Source organism: Kryptolebias marmoratus, linkage group LG21, assembly GCF_001649575.2.
Source record: "Kryptolebias marmoratus isolate JLee-2015 linkage group LG21, ASM164957v2, whole genome shotgun sequence".
In the NCBI taxonomy this organism is placed as follows: Eukaryota; Metazoa; Chordata; class Actinopteri; order Cyprinodontiformes; family Rivulidae; genus Kryptolebias; species Kryptolebias marmoratus.
Genome location: NC_051450.1, coordinates 18392784 through 18414127, shown reverse-complemented (window position 1 = coordinate 18414127; position 21344 = coordinate 18392784). Strand labels below are relative to the sequence as shown.

The following is a 21344-nucleotide window of genomic DNA, read 5'->3' as shown; positions in this document are numbered from 1 at the left end:
ACCAAAAAGCGTGCTGGGGATCAGTCCCAGCTATCATCACACCAGATTTGAGGTGAATATCTGTAAAACTGACAGAGTTATTTCAATTTTCGTGTGTTTTTGAAGTGGCTGGCGGTGGCAGCCATCTTGAACCAGGTTGACGTGAATCAGTCACGAGCAAAAACATCGTCGCCCGCTGCTGAAAGGCGGGCGACGATGACGGGAGAATCTTTGGATCATCACATAGAGAAAAATAAACAAAAACTGGGTAAACATGGCGTCGATCCAGAGTAGAAGGTAGTAGAAGGTCCTCAGATCGATCACTAATTATTAGATAAAACCAGCCTACTAACAATATTGGCCCTTCATTATGCTGAACAAGTAAATATAAGTTCAGATTGTTTCAAACACAAAAGTCAGATTCATAACAGGACCAAAAAAAACAAACATGCAAAACAGAATAATGAAGCTGATTCTCCAGGCAGCTTGAGCACAATCCTGCGAGGGCGCACCCCGCTCCAACGACCGAACCTCCCCGAGAAGATCTCTCTTCCTCTGTGACACAGGGAAGCAAGAAAACAAATTTGCTTGCTTTGTTAATTTCCACTGCAATTAAGTGGAGCCACATGACAGCCTGCCAAAGGGAGAGAGAGGGAGGATGAGTTAGACGGAGCGGTGGGAGGGAGAGAGGAGAAGAGGAGCGGGAGAGAGGGAGTTAAAATCCAGGAAGAAAGAAAAAAGTGAAAGACAGCAAAAAAAAAAAACAGACAGTGAGAAGGAGAGAGAGGATCAGACCTGGTATCCCCTCCCTCATAATAGTTTGTTGTGATAAGCCATTGTGAGAGAGGCATGCGAACAGCCGAGGCTGTCAATTTGATTAGCCATTATACTGCATGTTTAATTGCAGTTATTGGCTCGTCATTTCCCTGCTACACTGCAGAGGGCACGCTAAGCCTCGACCCCACACTGCCATCAGGTGTGCGCCGAGTGCTTTATTATTACCACCAGGAAGAATCCCCTGACAATTCCTGCGCGTGAAGCGAGTTTGTGTCTGCCCATTATACCTGCCAATCGGCGATGTGCGTAATTGTAATTTCAGTTTTTACTGCTGTGGCATAATCAAGTGGTGAGAGTATCTAATGCAGCTAAATGCAAACTATGCGATGTGTGGAAGCGAGCGTGCGCGCGCTCGCTTGCGTTTAATGGCTTTCTGTTGCTGCCCACATGGCACGCACAGCTGTTGACCGTTGATGCACTGCCTAGTCAACAACCAAACCATGCACATCCCATAATGGAGCCTCTGTTACGGTTGCCAAGGTTGAATGAGCTCAGTCGGCACAAGCGCTGCACACCACCTCTTCCTCTTGAAAAATAAAACACACACACACACACACAAATGAGCATTCAAACAATATACTGCTGATTGTGGGCGGGCCAGTCGCTGCATAGTGTTTGACTGACAGGTGTCAGAAAGGTGTGGCTAAAATGTTACAGGATTGTTATTGAATTTAGAGCCCCACAACCCCACCTCACTCTCTTCCTCACACACACACACAGACGAGCGCGCACACACCTCTACCTCGTCATTCAGCTCGGCGCTTTGTTCCCGCACTGACACCATTTCAATTTGCTCCACAAATCTGCAGCATTTTCAGCCTGACTGCCTAAGGAGCAAACCAGCTGTGAAATTGCCTCTCTCCCGGGAGTGTCAGACCCCCCCAGCCCCCACCTCGAACCCCTTGCTTCTTTGCCTCCTGCATCCCAGACTGACTTACCCCCTGTAACACACACACACACATACACATCCTTGCCCCTTGTGCAGAAGCAAACACAGAGGGAGATGTATGTTTAGCAGAAGAAAGAGTGAAGACTGGATGTATAGTGTGGAACAGGAAAAAAGGGACTCTAAATCATACAAATTGATCCAAATCGCAGAGCAACAGTATGAGATGACTCACACAATAAAACAACCACTCAAGTCTTCTTCGGTGATAAAAACGCCCGTCCCTATCTTTCAGGTGACACCAGCGTGCACGCACACCCGACCTGCAAAGAAGTTTCTCTCGCCGCGGCGGCGCTCGACTACCCAAGCGAAGCAGTTAATGAAAAGGTAGTCAGTCAGACAACACTTCTGCGTGCATGAGAGGAGAGCAAGAGCAGCAGGCCAAACACAAACATGGCGAGGATGGGGGGGGGGAGAAAACCAAAACGTGCTCAACCTGCTGACAATAAAAATAAATATATAAGCATTCAGGCGACCCAGAGGCACAGACGCAGCCTTCTCACTTTTAGCCGACGCTCCTCTTTTAGCGTTGCTGCAAACATGCCCCGTAAATTCTAAAGCTTACAACATCTCGGCGCCCCTCGCAGAACTGCAGCTGCAGAAAAACAGAGGGAGTGAGAGAAGGGAGGGGAGACGGAGAGAAACAAACATACATTTTTTTATTTTTTCCTTCTCCCCCCCCCCCCTCAGCTGTGAGGCCACACGGCTTTAAAACTCTTGAGCTTTTCAGATGCGATGAGCATTATTGCCAGTTGTGGTAGTCACGCCGATCAGCTTCACAAGACACCATAATGAGTCAATATATGTAAATCTTTACTAGGCAAACACGGCGGGAAACAAAGGCATTTAACTGGTGCTCTCGCCCGCAAGCCTCAAACGATTCAGCACCGGTAATTTCTCCCCATTGAAAGGCATAATTGCCTGCTATTTGAAGATATTCATGCTCAATTTTTGAAATTAATTTCAATTGGGGGGAAATGTAGAAATGTCAGCTCCAGTGAAAGGGATTTGATTTCAATTATCCTCGCTCAAAGGACTGTGATTTCCAAATACACTTAAGCAAAATTATGACAAGAATTTTTGTTCAGCAAAATTCAGTGTTTAAAGAGCGATTAGGCGATAATGGGGCAGCTTTGAGCCGGCAGTGAATGCAGCCGTCTCCCTCTGAAAGGCACTCAATTATCTCTGATTGCTCCCGCTATAATGTATCAAATAGAGATACCTGCTATTGCCGTAATTTGTGTGAAAATTAACATGCTGCAATTTCCACTAGAGGGAAAAAGGGAGCTCTAATGGGCGCCTGAGCGTACATCAATAAAACGAGGGGAGAAAAAAAAAAGAGAGAGGGAGAGAGAGAGAGAGAGAGAGAGAGACAGAACGGGGAGGGGGAGAGGAGGAGAGAAAGAACGTGCCAAGAGAAGACAAAATGAGTGTAAGAGCTAAAAGGAGGGAGGGGAGGGAAAGAAATGAAAAGAAAGAAGCCGGGGGAAAAAAAAGCAGCCAATAAAAGGGGAAAAGAAAAAGAAAGTCAAGACATATATTTGAGTCACAGAGGAGGGGGGAAAAGAGAAAGAACGAAGCACTGAAGAGAGAGGGAGAGAGGAAGAGAAAGAAATTTAATTTACTGAAAATATTACAAATTGCACCTGTGCATAACTCCCCCAAATTACCAACCAATCAAGGCAGAGTGCCTATTACTCTCCCATTACATGGAGATCAGATCACGCTCTGAATCTGTGTCCAAAGAGAGAAGGGGAGGGGAGGAAAGGATGAGGCAGAACGAGAGAGATGGATGGAGGGAAGAGGAGAGACAGGCTGCAAAGCGATGGCACCGACGGAGCGACGCCGACGACAGAACCTCGAGCATACAGCCCGGGGGGGGGGATTGTCTCAATAGGTGCTGCTGATATTTCCTCACTTATCCGCCAATATGCTGGCAGATAAAGAGCAGAATCGGGCTTTAGAGGAAGACGGAGGACTCGGCTTCCAGAAACCGAAACTTTGTCTCAAGGCTGAGAACGTGCATCACCTTCCTTCCTCGTCTGTCTACCAGCAGCTCAAACAGTCCTGAAAAACCTCCCGAGTACTTTGTGTAATTAGCATCAATTAAACATGGAAGCTGCAGGGTTTTTCCTCTCCATGCGCTGGTTTGATTCAGGCGGCTGCACTAAACAGCCAATATTAGCATAATACGAGCCATAATATATAAGACTTTTGGAAAATATCACTTAAAGACAGAGCAGTGGGCTCGAGGGCACTTCAGCAGATTTAATGCTTGCACTATTGGACTGCAGCCATGTTTGCTAACAGCCCAAAATATTACATTCCTAAAGTTAACCAAAGTTTTGCAAGGGATTGGCGATTGTTTTATGTTACTCAAATCCAGCGCTGCACAATCAAATGAGCCTTTTCTCGGCTCGAGTTAATATTTCCTGTGAATTTTGAGTTTAATTTATGGATTTTACCCGAGTAACTTGAACTCACTGCAGCTCAAAACGGCAACATTAAACATCGATCCTTCTACGAGTGAATGGCTGCTAACTGAGGAACTTTTAGGACAAAGTTTAAGTACTTTGTGCATGAAAAGTCGCCCAGGTTTCCCTAACAAGAGCACAGTTTAGGTGTTTGCTGTCGTCTGGGTACCATTTTAATGTAACACAAATATACGTCTTTCCTTCTTGTTTTGAACTTGCTTATAAAAAACTAAAACTTAAAGCTAAGTCATCAGAACTGAACGCTCATGCACTTCTCCAGCCACAGAATGAGTTCAGGTTTTGGCAAAACTCCGATATTTTACTTCTTCTGATCTTCTCTCGGACTGATCATCGTACATTTACTCGACATTTTTCAGATGGAGCTGAGCTTTGTTAAAACTACCTTTTTAACTGCAGTTACTTTTAACAAACTGAGATACTTCCCCTTTAATAAAAAATAGTTGTTTTTTATCAAAGTAACAAGAAAAACAGGAAATATGTGAATGAGAGCAGCTATAAATGTGAATTCACCCAGACCAGGATGCTGTAAATGTGCACATATAAAAAAAAAAAAATCACACAGAGAACATATAGCAAATGCCACACAATTACATAATAGGTAGCTAACTGCCTAATGACAAACACAAATATCAAAAAAACTGACAAATAAATGTGAACTAGTGCCTGAAATTCCAAGTAGTGAACGATGAATAAGAACCCATTTGGTTTTAACGTGTGCAAACTAAACTCTGAGCTAATTCTTGGTAACTATAAACTTGCTAAACAGCAGCTGAATGAAGAGAATTAAATTAAATTTACAAACTGCAGCAGGTTAAAAATGAGGTCAGTGAGCCTGGATTTAAGTTGGCTTCGTGTCAAAGCAGGATTTAACGCTGCAACAGTTCTCTGAACCTTCTTTAGGTTCAGCATTTTTCCCCAGACAGTTCTTTGGGTCCAGACATATGGCTGATTTGTCTCACAGCAGCTTCAAATCAGTCCAATGGGCACCACAGGAGGACTGATGATCAGCCAATCAGCAGGCGAGACGAGCTGAATTACCAAGGTGTAAAGACCAGTTTCACATGATGTGAGAGATCGGAAAATATTGCAGTCGGTGATTTGAGAAGCTGCAGCCAAAGATAAGCTAAAAAACGCGGTTATGCTTCAGAGACGGGACGAAATGAAACGATGCAGCGACGTAAAAGTTCTCCATCAAAAAAAAAACAAATGGAAATAAATCATTTAAAAAGGCGAAAGTGCCGCTTCACATTCAATGTTATATCATATATTTAACACAAAAGCAGCTATTCTTGTATTAGATTCAGACTCATAAATGTGTTGGTCTCCTTACAGCTCAGTGAAACAATCCATTTCTTGTGAAAAGTGATTAAATTAAAAGCACTTGTATAATATAGATCTGCATGCCTTTAGTAGGCGAGAATAAACAAAAGAAATGTGACAAGAAGTTATTTGTTGCTACTTTTACCAAGACATGCTGAACTTGTACGGACAGATTTATTAAAGAGAGAATTAATCTTTGCCTTATAGTTATGTTTCAAACTAAAGGTTTGACCTTCAGTTGTGTCACAGGAGCCTCCAACAAACAGGGTAGTTTAGTGTTTACGTGTGAAAACACTGAACATGGAGCAGAGGAAACGGGTGAGAGGAGCTCAGAGAGAAGATTATCGATATCCATGTTGAAGGTAAAGGCTATAAGTCCATCTCCAGGTAGCTTCATGTTCCTCTGACCACAGCCAACCTCCTAGGACGTGCAGATGGTTGAAAAAGAGCCAAGGAAACCATCTGAAACCATCAGTCACATTTTGAATCATTATGGGTTTCATGGTAGAAGACTCAGGTGAGTCCATTATTGACAGAAAAACCCAAAAAGCCCCAAAGTTTCTGGGACTGATGACATAAAACTGGAGCTTTTTGGCTTCAGTTGTGTTTATTATGGAAGGGTACCAACAAATTTACCAACATCTGTATATAACTGAAGGAAAAAAACGTTTTGTTTATTTAATTTCTCAGTTGCTGGACTTTTAATGTAATGTTCTGCTGCTGGGACTTTCTTTAGCATCAAGTGAGGCACATTTTGTATGCTTTGGTATATAAACCTAAACATGTTTTCTTCCTATAACCTAATAAAGATCTACATAAAAAGATCAAGCAATCAAAGACTGGGGAGTAAAAGAAAAAAAAAAAGAAAAAAAAAGTGAGATAAAACGACAACAGGCAACAGATTTTGGATAGAGAAAGGTTGCATGAGCAAGCACAGAAAGTTAAGTGTTGTATTCAGCCTGCAGTTTAAAGTGCCACGGCCCTCAGGCACAGCAATGGCCGCCTAAGTGGCTACAGTGACAGCAGAAATTGGCCTTCTGGTTTACAACCTGTCGCCACATAGCCAGACAGAGCAAAGCAGCCGGAGGAGGAGGAGGGGGGAGGGGACAAATAGGAGCAGAGGAGCAAGTGTGTTATAAGAAAACTGAAAGCAGAGAGAGAGTTAAGGCAAAAAAAAAATAAATAAATAAAAAATAAAGAGTGAGAGTGGGACAGAAAAAAAAAAAGTCCTGCTCAAATTGAAAGGGAGAGTGTTTCTCTCAAATCCAGTGGTCAAACTAACAAAGTGTTCATAAGGCCACAGCTACACAGACAGGTGCTTTTAATGGCTAAACTACCACCCAGCTCCTAGGGATTTCCAAACACATGGAGGCAGGCGTGCACGCACACACAAGCTATAAAACAAAGAGAACGCTGGATGGAGCGCATGATAAAAGGTGACACTAATAAGCAGAGATGTACATAAGAGGGAAGACTGCAGCTCCATAGCACCATCACCTGGAAAAGATCTACAGGACACAACGAGCGCCGATGATGTGTGGATTCATCCTCGGCTCGCTCCGAGTTTGAGTTGTCATCCTTCCGGGTTGTTTGAGTTACCTCGGCGGGCAGGTGCATGTGTGTGTGTGTGTGTGTGACAGAGTGAGCTGTGATTGTTACCTCGGGTCTGAGGGTGGCCCTGCTGCAGGCGGGGCAGATGGGTCCGTGTCGGGAGAATGCGATGGGTAAACGCCGGGTCCTGGTCTGACAGGCCTGGTCCTCACACACCAACCAACCCTGCGATGGACACGTCAGATGAACTTTATATCCAAAAAACTCCCGGCGTTCACAAAGCTCCTCGCTCGTTTGATTAATCAGCTACTTTCTTAGGGAGTATTTTTTAGCTTTTTTCGTGCAAGACGTTAGAAGTTAACCTCCTGAGAGAGAAAAAAAAACAATCAGAATAAAGCAGAAGTTTTGAAAACACTCACAGAAAATCTAATCCACTTACTAATTTTCAATCTATAATTTCTAAGCCTCCTAGATTTTCCCATTATTGCAAAACCGCTCTCGCTGTTTCATCTATAAAAAAAAGGGGTTTAAATACATAAGAAAACATAAATCAAGTGAGTTTTTGGCTGAAGAAGATGAAAAGAGAAGGGCAGGCATCAGAAAATAAACAATTCACAGCAGCCTATACTACGCTTTGTAAAAAAAAAAAAAAAAAAAAACTCATTAAAAGGAAAACTGTTTATGTCGCCGTTTATTCCGTCGATAAAAATGTTCTTAAAAATTGACAAACTTTTGTTGGTTGGAGACACTTTAAAAAAAAAAAGGCAGTTTTCAGTAATGAGGAAATTTCGCTGAAAATTGTCGCCTCTATTTAGCTGCTCTGCACAACAATCTGACAACAAAAGTACACCGAGGTGGCATGTGTGTGTGTGTGTAAAATAAAAAAACAACTGGAAGAAACAAGCAAAGAAGCAGAGAATATCTGACTCGAAGCCCCCACAGTTCCAGGTTATTCAAAGCGAGTCGACGCGGCGCTCTGTCACAGGCAGAGCAGCGGACAGCCAAAACGGCAGTAGTTAGGACCTCCCGGGGTGAGGCGGTGACCCCGGGCAGGTGCTGTGTTCTAACCCTCTCAATCTCCACATATTCTTCCCGGCTCCTCCTCCCCCTCCTGGTTCTTATGCCCTGTCATTACCACGGGGCTTTAAAGGGGAGGGGGGTTAATGCCCAACTAATGACAGAGCATAAGACCCACCGCCATCAGCGCCTTTGCTCCTCTCCTGCATCCATCCTTCCCTCCTTCCTCCGCTCCATTCACTCAAAATAAACCAAGCGCACCTGTCTTTCCGTGCCCCCCCCCGTCACACTTCCAGCCACGGAGGGTTCGATGGATTTTTAGGCTCGTCTTTGTCTTGTTTATCAGCTTTGAGCAGCAGGAGTTTAAAAACAAAAAAATAAATAAATAAAAGGGGAGAAATATTGTTCTCCTTGCAGTGGACTTCACCTGATATAAAAACCTTTCTCCTTCCTCTAAAATAAAACAACCAAAACAAAAAGAGGCTGATTGCAACGGTCCTCAGGTTTTCAAACAGACTATAACTGGATGTTTGATTAAAACTATGTTGGAATTTTTCTATAGCATTTTTAAAAGGCGACATGCCTGACAAGCTTCTAAATTTAACCAATTATTATGACTTTAACTGCTTTATAGAGTTAAAAATGGCAAAAGCATTTAGACATTTAAGCTGCGTGTTTGTGTTTGAGATCACCCACAAAAACAAAAATATTACTCAACTTTTTCCATCTTCTTTCAAAGAAATGGGACGACTTACACGAAATGTTCGTATCATATTTATATTCGGTTCATAATAATCTGATCAGTGATTTCAAACTATTCAAACAGCAGTTTCAGTGTTGGATTTCCCTCCAGCTTTCAGAAAACCAGACGCCCTTCTCCACACAGTCCCTCCAAATGAAGCTTTAAGCATCTGAGTGGTTATTATCGCACAGATCTGTCTCGGTAACTTAAAATGAGCCAATCACAGCTGCCATGTTGAATGCAGACGTCACGTTTTGCTGTTGGTCCCTTGTGAGGTCTGCATTATTTAACTTGTGCAGGACTCTCTCATAATGCAGATTTTAGTCTTCAAGAGTCGTATTTCCAGTTATATCACAACTTGACAGCACAAAGAAGCGGCTGAAATGAGCTCCCTCCGTCAGGTGGACGGGCTCGGACTCAGAGTAGGAGCCGCTGCTTCTCCGGATCGAAAGGAGTCAGCTGAGGTGGTTCGTACGTCTGGTTAGGAGGTCTCCTGGGCGCCTCCCTTTAGAGGTCTTCCAGGCAGGGAGGAGACCCCCCAGGTTAGACTCAGAGCTCACCAGAGGGATCGTGCATCCTCTCTGGTCCCAGAACGTCTTGGGATCACCCAGGAGGAGCTGGGGAGACGGAGGTCTGGGTTTCCCTTCACAACTGGACGTACACACGATGGAGTCAGCTGTTTTCCAATTTGACCAAAGACAGACAAACTTTCCTGTTGTAGTTAAGAACTTCTGATTCTTTTCTGTAGAAAATGCACCCAAAAGCTGTCTTTAGTCAACTCATGCATGGATTACTGTAAAAACTACGCATTAAAGGAGGCTAGTTTTAAAACAAACACAATTTTACCCTCACACAGGTCTTAAAACATAAGATATTTTAATTTTTTGTCCAAGATAAAACTCTGGCAAAGCCTTTTTGTGTTTAATCTGATGATTAAAGATGAAGAACCCTTATAGAAAAGAAACTTTTGGCTGTTTGGGAAGGTTCAGGCTTTCTATAAAAGAAGAAAATACTAAAATTTTATATCTACTGGAGCACCAAGTATTATTTATCAACGTGACAATGTCTTGAAATAAAGAAAATGCTCATTAGTGTTCTGCTTATATGTGTATTAGTGCATCAATGCTGAAATATTAGAATATTATAGCATTTTCTTACTATTTTTTGCAGTGAAAGTAATATTAACTTTGATATTTTACATAAATTTAGTTTGCAACAATATTTAAATTCATGTTTTCACTACTGTTTATAAATATGGTGTCATTTTGACATCAGTAATGAGATGCATTTATTTCTTGGGAGAATTAATATTCAAAATGAATTAAATTAGGTTCAAAGAGAAATGTTTTTATCCAGACGTTTCACGTTTTAAGCCAGCAAATATTTACTGCAGTACTGTGAAACTGGTTATTAATTATTATTCTAATATATATCAGCCCAGGCCTAATCTGCATATCCGATTAAAAAAAAATTATTTTCCAGTAAAGGTTTAGCGACTTTAACGGGTTAAACTGAACAGGACCGACTGTTTCACAGAGCTAACACACACACCGTCCGAGCCAATCTCTTCTAAAAGAAACCAAAACACACACATATGTCCCAAATCAATTAGAAAGTCCCGGAGTTCACAGCTTTGCTCACAAATCCCAGCTCCAGAACTAATTACCGCAACACCTCTGACACTCTTGCGCTGAAGAACTGAGCATCATGGGAAACGACGAAGACACAACCCCTTTCTGTTCACACACAATCATAAATAATAACAACAAAATAATAAGGAGTAAGTGCATTAGACCTGTACGCCGCACAGAAAGGATTAAAAACATGAAGCGACAGTGAGGCAGGGTGGAAAAAAAATAAAAAAAACATCTAATTGAAGCATTTTGCCTGAGCGAAGAAGGGGGGAGAGGGGGTTGTACAGTCGGACCTGAGAGACTAAAGGCTCATAATTGCATAATTATAGCAGTGGATACCTGACACACTGAATGCAGACGTCAAATGAGTTCCACATAATTTAACCAAACAGAGGCAAGACCAGGCCACGACAGGGCCCACCAGGAAATATACCCTCCCCTCTACTTCTTCCTCTGTCTGCTTGCTTTCCTGCCAAAACCTCTTTGAGCTGCTGCATTGTTACAGCTCATGGTTTGAGGTTTCAAAATACCTTTTAGTGCTGTACTTTCCCGCTGCAACTGAAAGAACATATTAGGCAAAGTGTAATTTAAAAAAAAAAAAAAAAAGACTGTAGTCAAAGAGAACCTTTTTTCTGACCCTCAAACGCCTCACTAAAAGGGCTGCTTAATAATGAAACATTTAGGCAATTCACCAGTCAGTCAAAAAGATTGGGCAACTTCTGTAATAATCCATTTAACCTTAAAGTAATTTTTCAAGTAATAATACATATATATGTGTGTGTGTTCTGGACAAAAGTGAACAGGCAATAGAAAAATACAGGCTTTAGGGGAAATTGTGATTAGCAGCGTTAAAAAAATATAGAATAAAAATGACAATATCCTTTGTTTCCTCACTTACTCCTAAGTTTTCCTCCTTTTCTCAACTTGGTAACCTCATTTAGATGCTTTCCCCAAAAGAAACTAATAAAATAAAGCTTTTATTTGCATAACGTGGCCAACGATGAAGCATCTTTGTCTTTACCGAGTAAAGGAAAAGCCCGCAGATTTTCACGCGTTGTCGTGATTGTTTCCTCGTTTTTATAACGCAAACATCACGGCACAGTCATTATATCCGAGCTACGCGGATTTTCAAGCAATTATCACATCAGTGCTCTGAAAATGCAAATAAGAAATTTGACAGACTGCTGGTTAACCTAAAAATAAACTATTTAAAATTAAGCTTTATAGCAGATTACCTTTGGAGAAACCTCGATTCAATATGGCTGCCAGAGCAATCCTTCTGGTATTTATCATAAAACACTGGCTGGCATTCAGTCTCTCCAGTCAGTTTTTATACATCTATACAAGTTTTAATGCTTATTTATCTTTAATTACGCGTTTCCTTACTGCTCGTTAGAAGAGTTTCAAATTAGAATAATTAGCTTTAAGACAAACCGGGTTAAGCTAGTCGACATTTAGTTGTAACTCTTTGTGGGGAACAAATATTACAAAAAACTGACTTCTGATCCTTTTCGTTTGAAGTGTTTGTTTGAATAAATGACATATTTGTCACGTTTGAAGACGGTAGGTGTGTTTTCGTGGCGAAGAAGTTTATGCCGGAGTCGTTCGGGGCTTTCTGCTGCAGCAGAGGAATCCACCTGCCGGAGTCTCGCACTCAAGCAGCAGAAAGACCCCAAGCTGCTTCCTGGGCTTCGCCTGTCCGCGTCTCCAGCTCCGAGAGGAACGGACCTAAAAATCGGTCCACTTCACACACACACACAGTGAAAAGAGCTCAAACGGTTCCACTTTGTACCTCGTCCGCTTAATCAAAGCTTCACTATTCAACAATTTGACCTTTTGTTCAAAACAGGATTATCACCTTCTCTGGTCTTCATTCACCCTCTCTCTATCCAACCCCCTTTTCTTCCCTTGCCCCTCAGCCCGTTTCCAGGGGCGACCCACATGACGAGGGGTAATTGCAATAATTTGTTAAATGCCATGGCAACGGCGGTTGGATGGGAGGGGTTAAAAAAAAAACAACACGAAGAAGAAGAAGAAGAGAAAACGAAGAACTGGGTGGCTCAGGAAACAAACAAATCTCTCATTTTGCCGAAGACAGCAGGTTGAGACAAGGCAGGCGTGATGAGTGAGTGTGTGTGTGTGTGTGAGGTTGTGAACAAGTGTTTGCTCATTCTCAGGGTGCAGGCTTATTGATAATCGTGGGGATGTTGGTGGGACGGGGGTGCAGGAGGTAATTTTCTTAATGATTAATGTGTCTGTGGTCCCAGCTCAAGACGCCAACACACTTGTGTTTGCGTGCACACACACACACACCTACACACACAGAGGTACAGAGCTTTCACTCTCTCCGGCCAGACAAACAGCTCTATTTGAACTCTCCCTCAGTCTGAAAGGAATCCTTAATTACACAATATTACCCCTCTTCATTGCCTCGCTGTGTGTGCTGTGTCCACTGCTGTTCAGCCTACAGTGGTGTGTGTGCGTGTGAGGGAGTGTGTGTTGCTGTGTAAGTATTCTGTGGTAGCAGCTGTTTCACACATAATAACAAAGGGGCCGAGGGGGACTAGATCCCCTCACATTCACCGCACTAATTGATTTCTGTTCAGCACTGTGGGAGAGTTACCCCCCCACATACACACACACACATTTACAGACAGTGCATTCCACACACTCAAAACCAAGGTGTTGGAAGCAACCCTGGAGAGAGGGAGACAACACAGGCATCCAGTTTAATTTGCTCTCAGGCTAAAAGGGAACAGTTCAATGCGCCGTTTTACATTTTCTGCTTCTCAAGGTGACAGTTCAGAAAAAAACGGAGGCTTTCCCCACTTTGCTTCATAACATGCTTCCTGAAACTTTAACGTTACACATTCAAGCGAGGGCCTAGCACTCCTTGAAGAAATGCCTTTGGCCCGCTGCCTTTCACGTCAGAGTTTTACGAGGCGAGCTGTGCGAGGAGGTATCGTCCACAGTAAGGGCCAGGCGGTCATCAGCGAGTCCACACAGAGACCCTGTCGTGGCAGGGCAGGTTCGTGGCTGCTGCACTCGGCGCCCCGAGCAGCCGGCGTTTCCTGACCGAGGAGAAGCTCGCCGTGCTGAAACATGCAACCCTGTTCACCTCATCTCGCTCCGTGCAACTTTATTCTTTTCCCCAAACTCAAGGGGATCATCAAGGGGACACGTTTGGAGAGCATGGAGGCCGTCAAAAGGCCCATAATGACGGAGCTGAGAGGCATCCCAGAAGAATCCGTCCAGCAGTGCGTAGAAGCGTGGCAGAGAAGGACGCAAAAAAAACGCGAGAAACCGCGTAGCTTGTTGTTTGGAACTGAAATAAACTGTCTGTGACGCGAGTCCCGTTACTTGAAGTGGGGTTCTGTGCAAAGGTTACGAACAATTAACATCTTACCTGTTGTAGATGGCTCTTTGAACGACCTCAGTTTGGAGAAATAAGAGTTTAATTCTGAGCAGTAACGAGCTAACGGCTAGTCTGAGCTAAACCAGGAGCAAAGTGGGTTAAAGGAGCTTTAATCTCAAACAAAAATCATCACAGTTCATGCCGATAATAAACCTTTACACCGCTGTCGGTTTCTCATGACATGGTTACTAATCTGCGTTTATCTGGTTACGGTTATGTGCAAGTGCAAACAGCAGCAGCGGTTAGTTGTAGCAGAGAAATCCTATTTTTGCTGGATTAACGGTGTAAAGTGAATGTGTTTTGTCATTACTGGTGTTTATGTATGCCATCCAAGACAACTGCATATGCAATTTCTGGCTAAAGTTCAATATATGAATGGTAATTTAGGTATTATTTTGCTCCCGCAAGCCCCCCCCCTACACACAGTGTGATCTTTGGCTGAAAATGTCAGCCTGCTGCCCTGCTGAGGTTTTCTTTTTTACTCTAACATCTCTTAACATTACTGCATTTGTTGCAACCCCCATTGAGTTAAATACAGTTTAAACATTTCATAGACACTTTGCGGAAGGTCAATTTTCACAAGTTTTGACTATTTCATTACACTACGCGGGGGTTTCTTGAACCACTTGAGTTTGTGTTTTGTCAAATGAACCACTGAATGAAATTATTTAACAAAGTGTTTAGAGATATTTGAACTCTAAGCAACACCGCTCATGCTGCTTAAAGCCTAAATGTAGCCTCAAATCACACGAAAGATATCAGGTTTAAGGTTTAACGTTTAGCCTCGAAAAGCAAAGAAGACGAACATGAATGAAAGGAGGAATACTCACAGAGTAGTATTTTTTAATGTGGCGGCGGATGTCCAGCAGCAGTTTGTTGCTGATGTTGTCAACGTGACGAAAGAGACGAGTCGCACAGTCTGCGTGGCAGCATCTCATCAAACCGGCCTCCAGCTTGTCGCCCTGAAGAGAAAGATGAACCGACAGCTTATTAACTCGCTTTGGTGGACTCTGAAACACAATCTGCCAAAGGCCAGCGTCTCACCAGGCTGCGACTCGCAAGAAAAAAGGCGAATTATCGTTTGAAGCTGCAATAATAAAAGTGACCACTAGGATGTACATCATTTTATTGGCCACCACATCGTTCCCACCTTAGCAGCTGCCCTACGTTTATAACTTATTCTACAGGAATACACCTTACAAATAAACATCGACACATTTAGACCTTTAAAATAAACAATTATGGTGTGTTTCGACGTTCGCGGGGGTTCTTAGCTTCCTCGTTTGAGTTTCAGATGCTCGCAGATTGTCGCTTGCATTTTGAACAAAAACTTGCGGGACAAATTCTCTCCCCGAATAGTCACCGAGTCGTTGCGGGCGTCTCGATTTTGTCCCTGGCGTCTAGAATTCATCTTAAGAGCATTTGACTACGGAGTTTTACAAGACGTGAACACAAAAATAAGCCAGATTTTCGCAAATTAGCTGTGCAAAACGCAGCTGCATGATTCGTTTTTCATTTGGTTGCAAACACTCAGAATTTGCTGAGACGGCAACAAGAAATTTGCCTTTTTTCAGACAATTTGGATTTAGATTCACCAACTAGTCTCCAAAAGCAGCAGCAGCGCTAGCAGGTTTTAGCACCTTTATTATTTGTAGCCTCAGCTGTTTTTTCCCCTGCAGCAACTCTGAGAATGTTTAACATTCAAACAAGGCCCTACGACTCCAGCTAGGAAACTGAGAACCCTCGTGAATGTTCCCAGACATTTTGGAGACTCGTTCACAAACATCATTCGCGAACTAGTTCCAGGTTAAGCGAGATGCTGTCCCAAATCTGCATTTCACCAAGAGCACCCAAAATAACGCTTCACATTTTCATTTCCACAGCACTGCGACAGGAAGGACTAAATGCTGACCAACAAAAAGGACAATTATCAGAGATTAGAGCCGTATTTTAGCCAACCAAATCCAATTTATATATTACACGGTTTCTACATGTCGGAGTCTGTTTGAAGTCAGCAGAAACTACTGCAGAGGTCATGCAATTACTATAATCTCACTCTCCTGTGCATAAATATAGAGCATGTATACAGGAAATCATCATAGCTCCATTTTTTTTTTTTACCACTGTAATCAGGAAAAGCAGTTGTGTTGCAACACAGAAACTTGTCCGTTAACTTTAAAGCACCACAAAAGAACATGTCAAACACTGATGGTATAAGAGCTGAAAGCACCCCGACAGTCCAGTAAATTTTAACATTACTGGAGCCTGACGAAAACAGGGTCAGCATGACCCCGCTGAACTGTCCGCTTGACAGCAAGGGTCATAGTTAATGCAATGAAGAAAAAAAACCAAGCCATGGTACATGACAATTACACTAAATGTGACGACTTTAAACACTTGCCCCCTCGGAACCTGAACTCCATTTACCTGTCGCACTGACAGCAAAATAAATAAATAAATAAAAAAGGGTTTCTGAGGAGAAGTCAAAGACGGGGAGCTATGCATGTGACACCCCCCTACACACCCAGTAACACACTTGTGTGACTTTTATTTTTAGGAAAAGAAAAAAAAACAATCACATTTTCTGACAATTTGATTCTCTCTCTTTGAATGAAACAAACCACCAAAGCTAACAGACATTAGCAAACACACACTGAGCCAATATCTCTGATTAAACTAATTATTGGCTGTATGTTTAAAACTGTTTAACACAGATAATCAACCTCGGCCAGCAGAAAAAGCAGCTTTAACTTACAGATACTGAGCTAAAATGAACGTGGAAGTAGCTGAGGCTCATCCCCAACAACTGTCTGAGATCTTAGCATCATTTACATAATTTTACCATGAACTGATTTTAGTTTAAAGCTCCGGCATGAAAGGCAGGAGGAATGCTAGGTCTTTAATTTGAGTCTGGTGAAAGCAGCCTCCCTTCTCCAGCTCTTTATCTCACTTTGTTTCATTCCAGACTTCGCTCTGACACAAGAACTCTCCCACCTAAACGAGACGTATCTGTTCAAAACTACGCACCGCCTGCTTGGCAGCCGTTTTATTACAGGAGTGTTAAATAAAACGACAAAACACGGAACGGAGTGCCTTACTGGGTTCGCGAGGCTCGTTAGTGACGTGAAATGTCATTGTTTGATAACGTGCAGCTTGAACAGCGCTCCGCTTCCTGCCGTCCGCGCAGGTTACCAAACACTCTTTTCGTCCCCCCTCTTTGGCTAACCCCCCCCCCGTCAAACAGCTTTCCTCCCCTGTCTGTGCTCCATCATCCATCACCGCCTCCTCCGACCATCTCTGGCTCGGTGTCAGCGACGGAGTCAAGGCCCCAACTGTCCTCCCCTTCTCACTGAGCTGTTAGACCGTGTTCGCCACCTTAATTAACTTACTGTCTTATCGGTTCGCAGCGCGCCTGTGTGCATGCCGGCCTCGTACTCACGCAGGGCCGGCGAGCTCTCGGTTCCTGGTTATTCTGAAGTTTGAAAATGTGTCAAAGGGATTTTTCTTGTTTTTTTTAACAATACGCTGGCTTCAACTTCATTCAAGATGTCTGCCACAGGCAACTGTCTATAAAAAAACAAACAAAAAAAGGCTACAACTCGATTAATTTTACAGATACTGACCTAAAGTTTGGTGTGTGTCTAACAGGTGGTGAAAGATCTTTGTTTAAAACCAGGGGTCTCCAATCCTGGTCCTGGAGGGCCACCGTCCTGCATGTTTTCCTTGTTNCTATCCTGCAAGTTTTACTTCTTTCCTTGGTCCAACACACCTGATTCAATCATTTAATTACCTCTTCATGTTCTGCAGAAGCCTGTTAATCACCCATTGATTCAAATCAGGTGTGTTGGAGCAGAGAAACAAGTAAAACCTGCAGGATGGTGGCCCTCGAGGACCAGGATTGGACACCACTGGTTTAAACTGTTTGCAATCAACCTCGTCTGCCGGCAAAATAGCTCATAAGAACGTTAGCCAACACAACAAACGGCCATAACGCAGTGAATTGATAGATATTGAGCTAAAATTTGATGTGGTAGTAGCTGAGAGTCACTCAGTGTAACATCGAATGATTCACATCACTTTATTTTACAAGGTTTGACCAAAACAGCTACACTTTTATCATTCCTTAACAAAATATAGTCTCAGTCTGAAACTGGTGTGAAAGGTGGCAGGTGATAGGAATGCTAGGTTCCAACTAATTATTATTATTAAGTTTTTGACTGTTTTTTTTTTTTTTTAAGTAAAACACAATCAAGCCTAAAAGTGTAATGACATAATCCTTTCCTGGAGTGTGTTTAAAACTCCTGCCTCATTTAACGCGGGCTCTCTGCTCCTGCCGAGGACAGAGGCTTGTCACTTTTATTAGTATCTTCCAGACAAGAAAAAGCTGCGTGCCCTGCTCCTCATTAGAGGCTGATAACACTCCAGCACAGGACCTTGGCCTGACAAATGGAAGGAGATGAGTGTGTATATGTGTGTGTGTGTGTCCACAGAGCAGCAGGGTTAAGGAAAGGCTTTTCAAGTTGTGGAGTCCAAACTATGCCAATGAAAACAGAGTCCGTTCTGGAGCCAGGCAGCTGTCTAAAAATACAGTCAGAGACACAATATGGAGGATGACTAAAGCAGGAAGAAGTTTTACAGAAATGCCTTCGGAAACACAAGTCTCCAACCCTCAGATACTCTTCATTTGGGTCTCCACACACTTTTTCTTCAGTCTGTGTGAGGCAGAACCCTGAACTGTTGAACCAAACTTGGGTTGCTCGGTTTGGAAAACTGGCCGGCGCAAATAAAGATTAAAGCTGCCTCTGGTGAAACGTTTTAACCCTGATGGGAGTAGTCTCTTCCAGGACGACCATGTCTTTCCCACAGGACACAAGGTGTCACTCAGGGGTTTGATGAGAATCCAAATGATACATTATTTTATGACCGTCTGCAGGTGTGAGCGTCAGCGCCTCTGCAGCAGCTCACACCCTGACACTTCCTTCTTAGTAACGGCATAAATCCCCAAATCCTGAATTTCTCAGTTCTGCAGAACAAGCCGCAAATGGTGCGTTTACGACTCACGCTCGTGTCCACGTTTACTCACGGCGCCTTGGAAGACACTGTCATAGGTGTTGTCCGTGAAGCACTGGGGGCAGGTGAAGGTGAACCTCTCGCAGTCTTTATAACGCTCCTCATCCATGAGCTGAACCGGTCCTCCCAGCATGCCGTCGGCCTCCTCCTCCCTCTGATACTGCTGCTGGGACCTGAAGTGACTCGGGTCCAGACCTGACACAAGACAATAACGCTCAGAATTAAAACCATTTTCCTGAGAACAAACGAAACTCCAACACCTTCAATAAAACATCTGTTTGGAGCTTTTACCAGAATATTATCACCTCAGATGTTGCAAACTTCCTATGGCTCCTTTTAGATGTGCTTTTCTATTAATCTGATGATGTTTGAAAGGACACACTGGTGGTTTAACACAACATCTGCTGTCAAAAACTCAACCAAGAAGGACCCAGTACCCCTTACATGTAACTTTAAACAAGGCCTAAGTCTGAACTGCTGAGGTCACATGAACTTACAGAGGTCAGTTTGTGTCATTGAAACACAAAAAAACAGTGCAGTTTGACTTTTCTACTCCATGGTTTATGCAAAACATAGTCAGAACCCCACTGTGGCTCATGAAACAGCAAATGTGGGGTCCGGAGTTGATCGCTGGAATTTAAAGTAAGCTTAAAAAGATTGCTAAGAGAATGAGTTTTGGTACAAATGTTACAAGAAACCAAAACAGGGGTCATAAATTGATAAAAAATAGTTAGAATGGTAGTTTCTTTTGGCCATGATAGCCTTGTTTAATGGCCTATTAGCAATGTTTGTACACTTAAATTAAAAATAATCACAAATCTCTACTGCTGTTATTTTTTGGGTCAACCAAAAAAACCTAAAAAGTTTGGGATCCGCTGATGTAGAGAAATCCTAACAATGTGACATGACTCAAGTCACAATCTGAAGTCTTCTGAAGCTTACCGAGCCAGGTGGCTATGAGCACACCGTCGATCCCCTCGATCGGGTCACAGATGCGAGAAACGACAGGGTGGACCTGCTGGGCCAGGTAGTACTGCGTGTCCACGCCGAGACCCTCCTGCTTCTGAAGCTGCTCCAGAGCGTACGCTCGCTGACTGGCTCCCAATGTGGAGCCATCCTGAAGAGCAATACCAATGAGCTAATGCTTTTCACAAGTTATGATGTAACAGTGAGGAAATATCCTCTTTTTATGCACCTTGCAGATGAGGTAAGAGACTGTGTCTCCAGCTTTGACTCGGTGACCCCCCTGAGAGTTTATCCACAGAGCAACGTGGACGTGAGGTAGACTCTTCTTATCCGGGTAGTCCTGAGGATCTTTGGTTAGTGCCTGGAGGAGGAGGAGAAAGGAAGGTGAAGACGTAGATGATCGACAAACAGGAAACAGCGAACCTTAAAAGTGGGAGGTCAGAAAGAATCCAGCTGCAGCCACGCTCCCACCTTGTGTATCTCATACTGGCTGAGGGGTATATCTCCACCGGCTACCTTCTCTCCAACCTCCATCAGGTGCTTCTGGATGTTCTCCACGATGGCGTCACGACTCTGGTCGGACAAGATCTGACCAATCACATAGCTGGAAGAGAGGAGTAACCATTAGAGGCAGATTTTTAGATCTAATTCCCATTGTTTTCAGAATAAACTGTCATATTTTTCAACATTTTATTAGAAAACATTTCTACCTGAATGCATGTTTGTGTGTAAGTCACTGAGATATCCATTTATTTCTACAAGGATCACCTTATCTTTAAAGAAAAAAGAAAGCTAAAGCTCCTTTTTCCTTTAAATCTTTGCAACAATGTTGGATAAATCAAACAGCAAACAGACTAACAAACCCCTAGTTTGACAACACGGACATGAAACCCTTCCCTTCTCACAGTTTTTTTATTCTGAATCTGGTTCGCGATTAGAGAAAATGCCAGAGTTGGGTTTATTTCACATACTTGCCACATTCCTTAGCCAGATCACACCAATCCCTGCGGACGATGTCCAAGCCTTTGAGCTCCTGCTTCACGCTGTATCGCCCTTCGCCCTGTTGCTCCACCACCAGAGCTGCGTACTTCTTTTTCTTCAGCAGCAGGAGGGACTTGAACACGCCGTCGATGTCGATCTCGAGCAGTTTGTACAGCTTGTTTACTTCTGCTTTGACCTGAAAAAAAAAGAGAAAACCCACAGAAGGAGTCGGTGTCGAGCACCTGAGAAGGAAAGGAGACGGGAGAGGACGTGCAAAGAGGCGAACCAAACCTTGTTCCCCAGCTTGAAGACTTCATCCAGAGATTTGCTGTTAGTGTTGATCATGATGGAGTCGGTGTCTCCATAAATAACTTCCAGATTCATCTGAGTC

The 21344-nt window shown here is 43.2% G+C and overlaps 1 protein-coding gene across 2 annotated transcripts in view; it reads right to left on the bottom strand.

The window, feature by feature from the left end:
• pola1 (polymerase (DNA directed), alpha 1) overlaps window positions 1-21344 on the bottom strand; it is a 57178-nt gene that overhangs the window by 14956 nt on the left and 20878 nt on the right. For both annotated transcript variants that reach the window (XM_017428381.3, XM_017428382.3), the window contains exons 28-35: window positions 21245-21337; window positions 20944-21149; window positions 20444-20576; window positions 20202-20333; window positions 19949-20123; window positions 19020-19201; window positions 14767-14898; window positions 7237-7353 (exon numbers count right to left, since the gene is read on the bottom strand). In XM_017428381.3, the coding sequence (XP_017283870.1) occupies window positions 7237-7353; window positions 14767-14898; window positions 19020-19201; window positions 19949-20123; window positions 20202-20333; window positions 20444-20576; window positions 20944-21149; window positions 21245-21337 (1170 nt within the window). The remainder of the gene's footprint in view (window positions 1-7236; window positions 7354-14766; window positions 14899-19019; window positions 19202-19948; window positions 20124-20201; window positions 20334-20443; window positions 20577-20943; window positions 21150-21244; window positions 21338-21344) is intronic.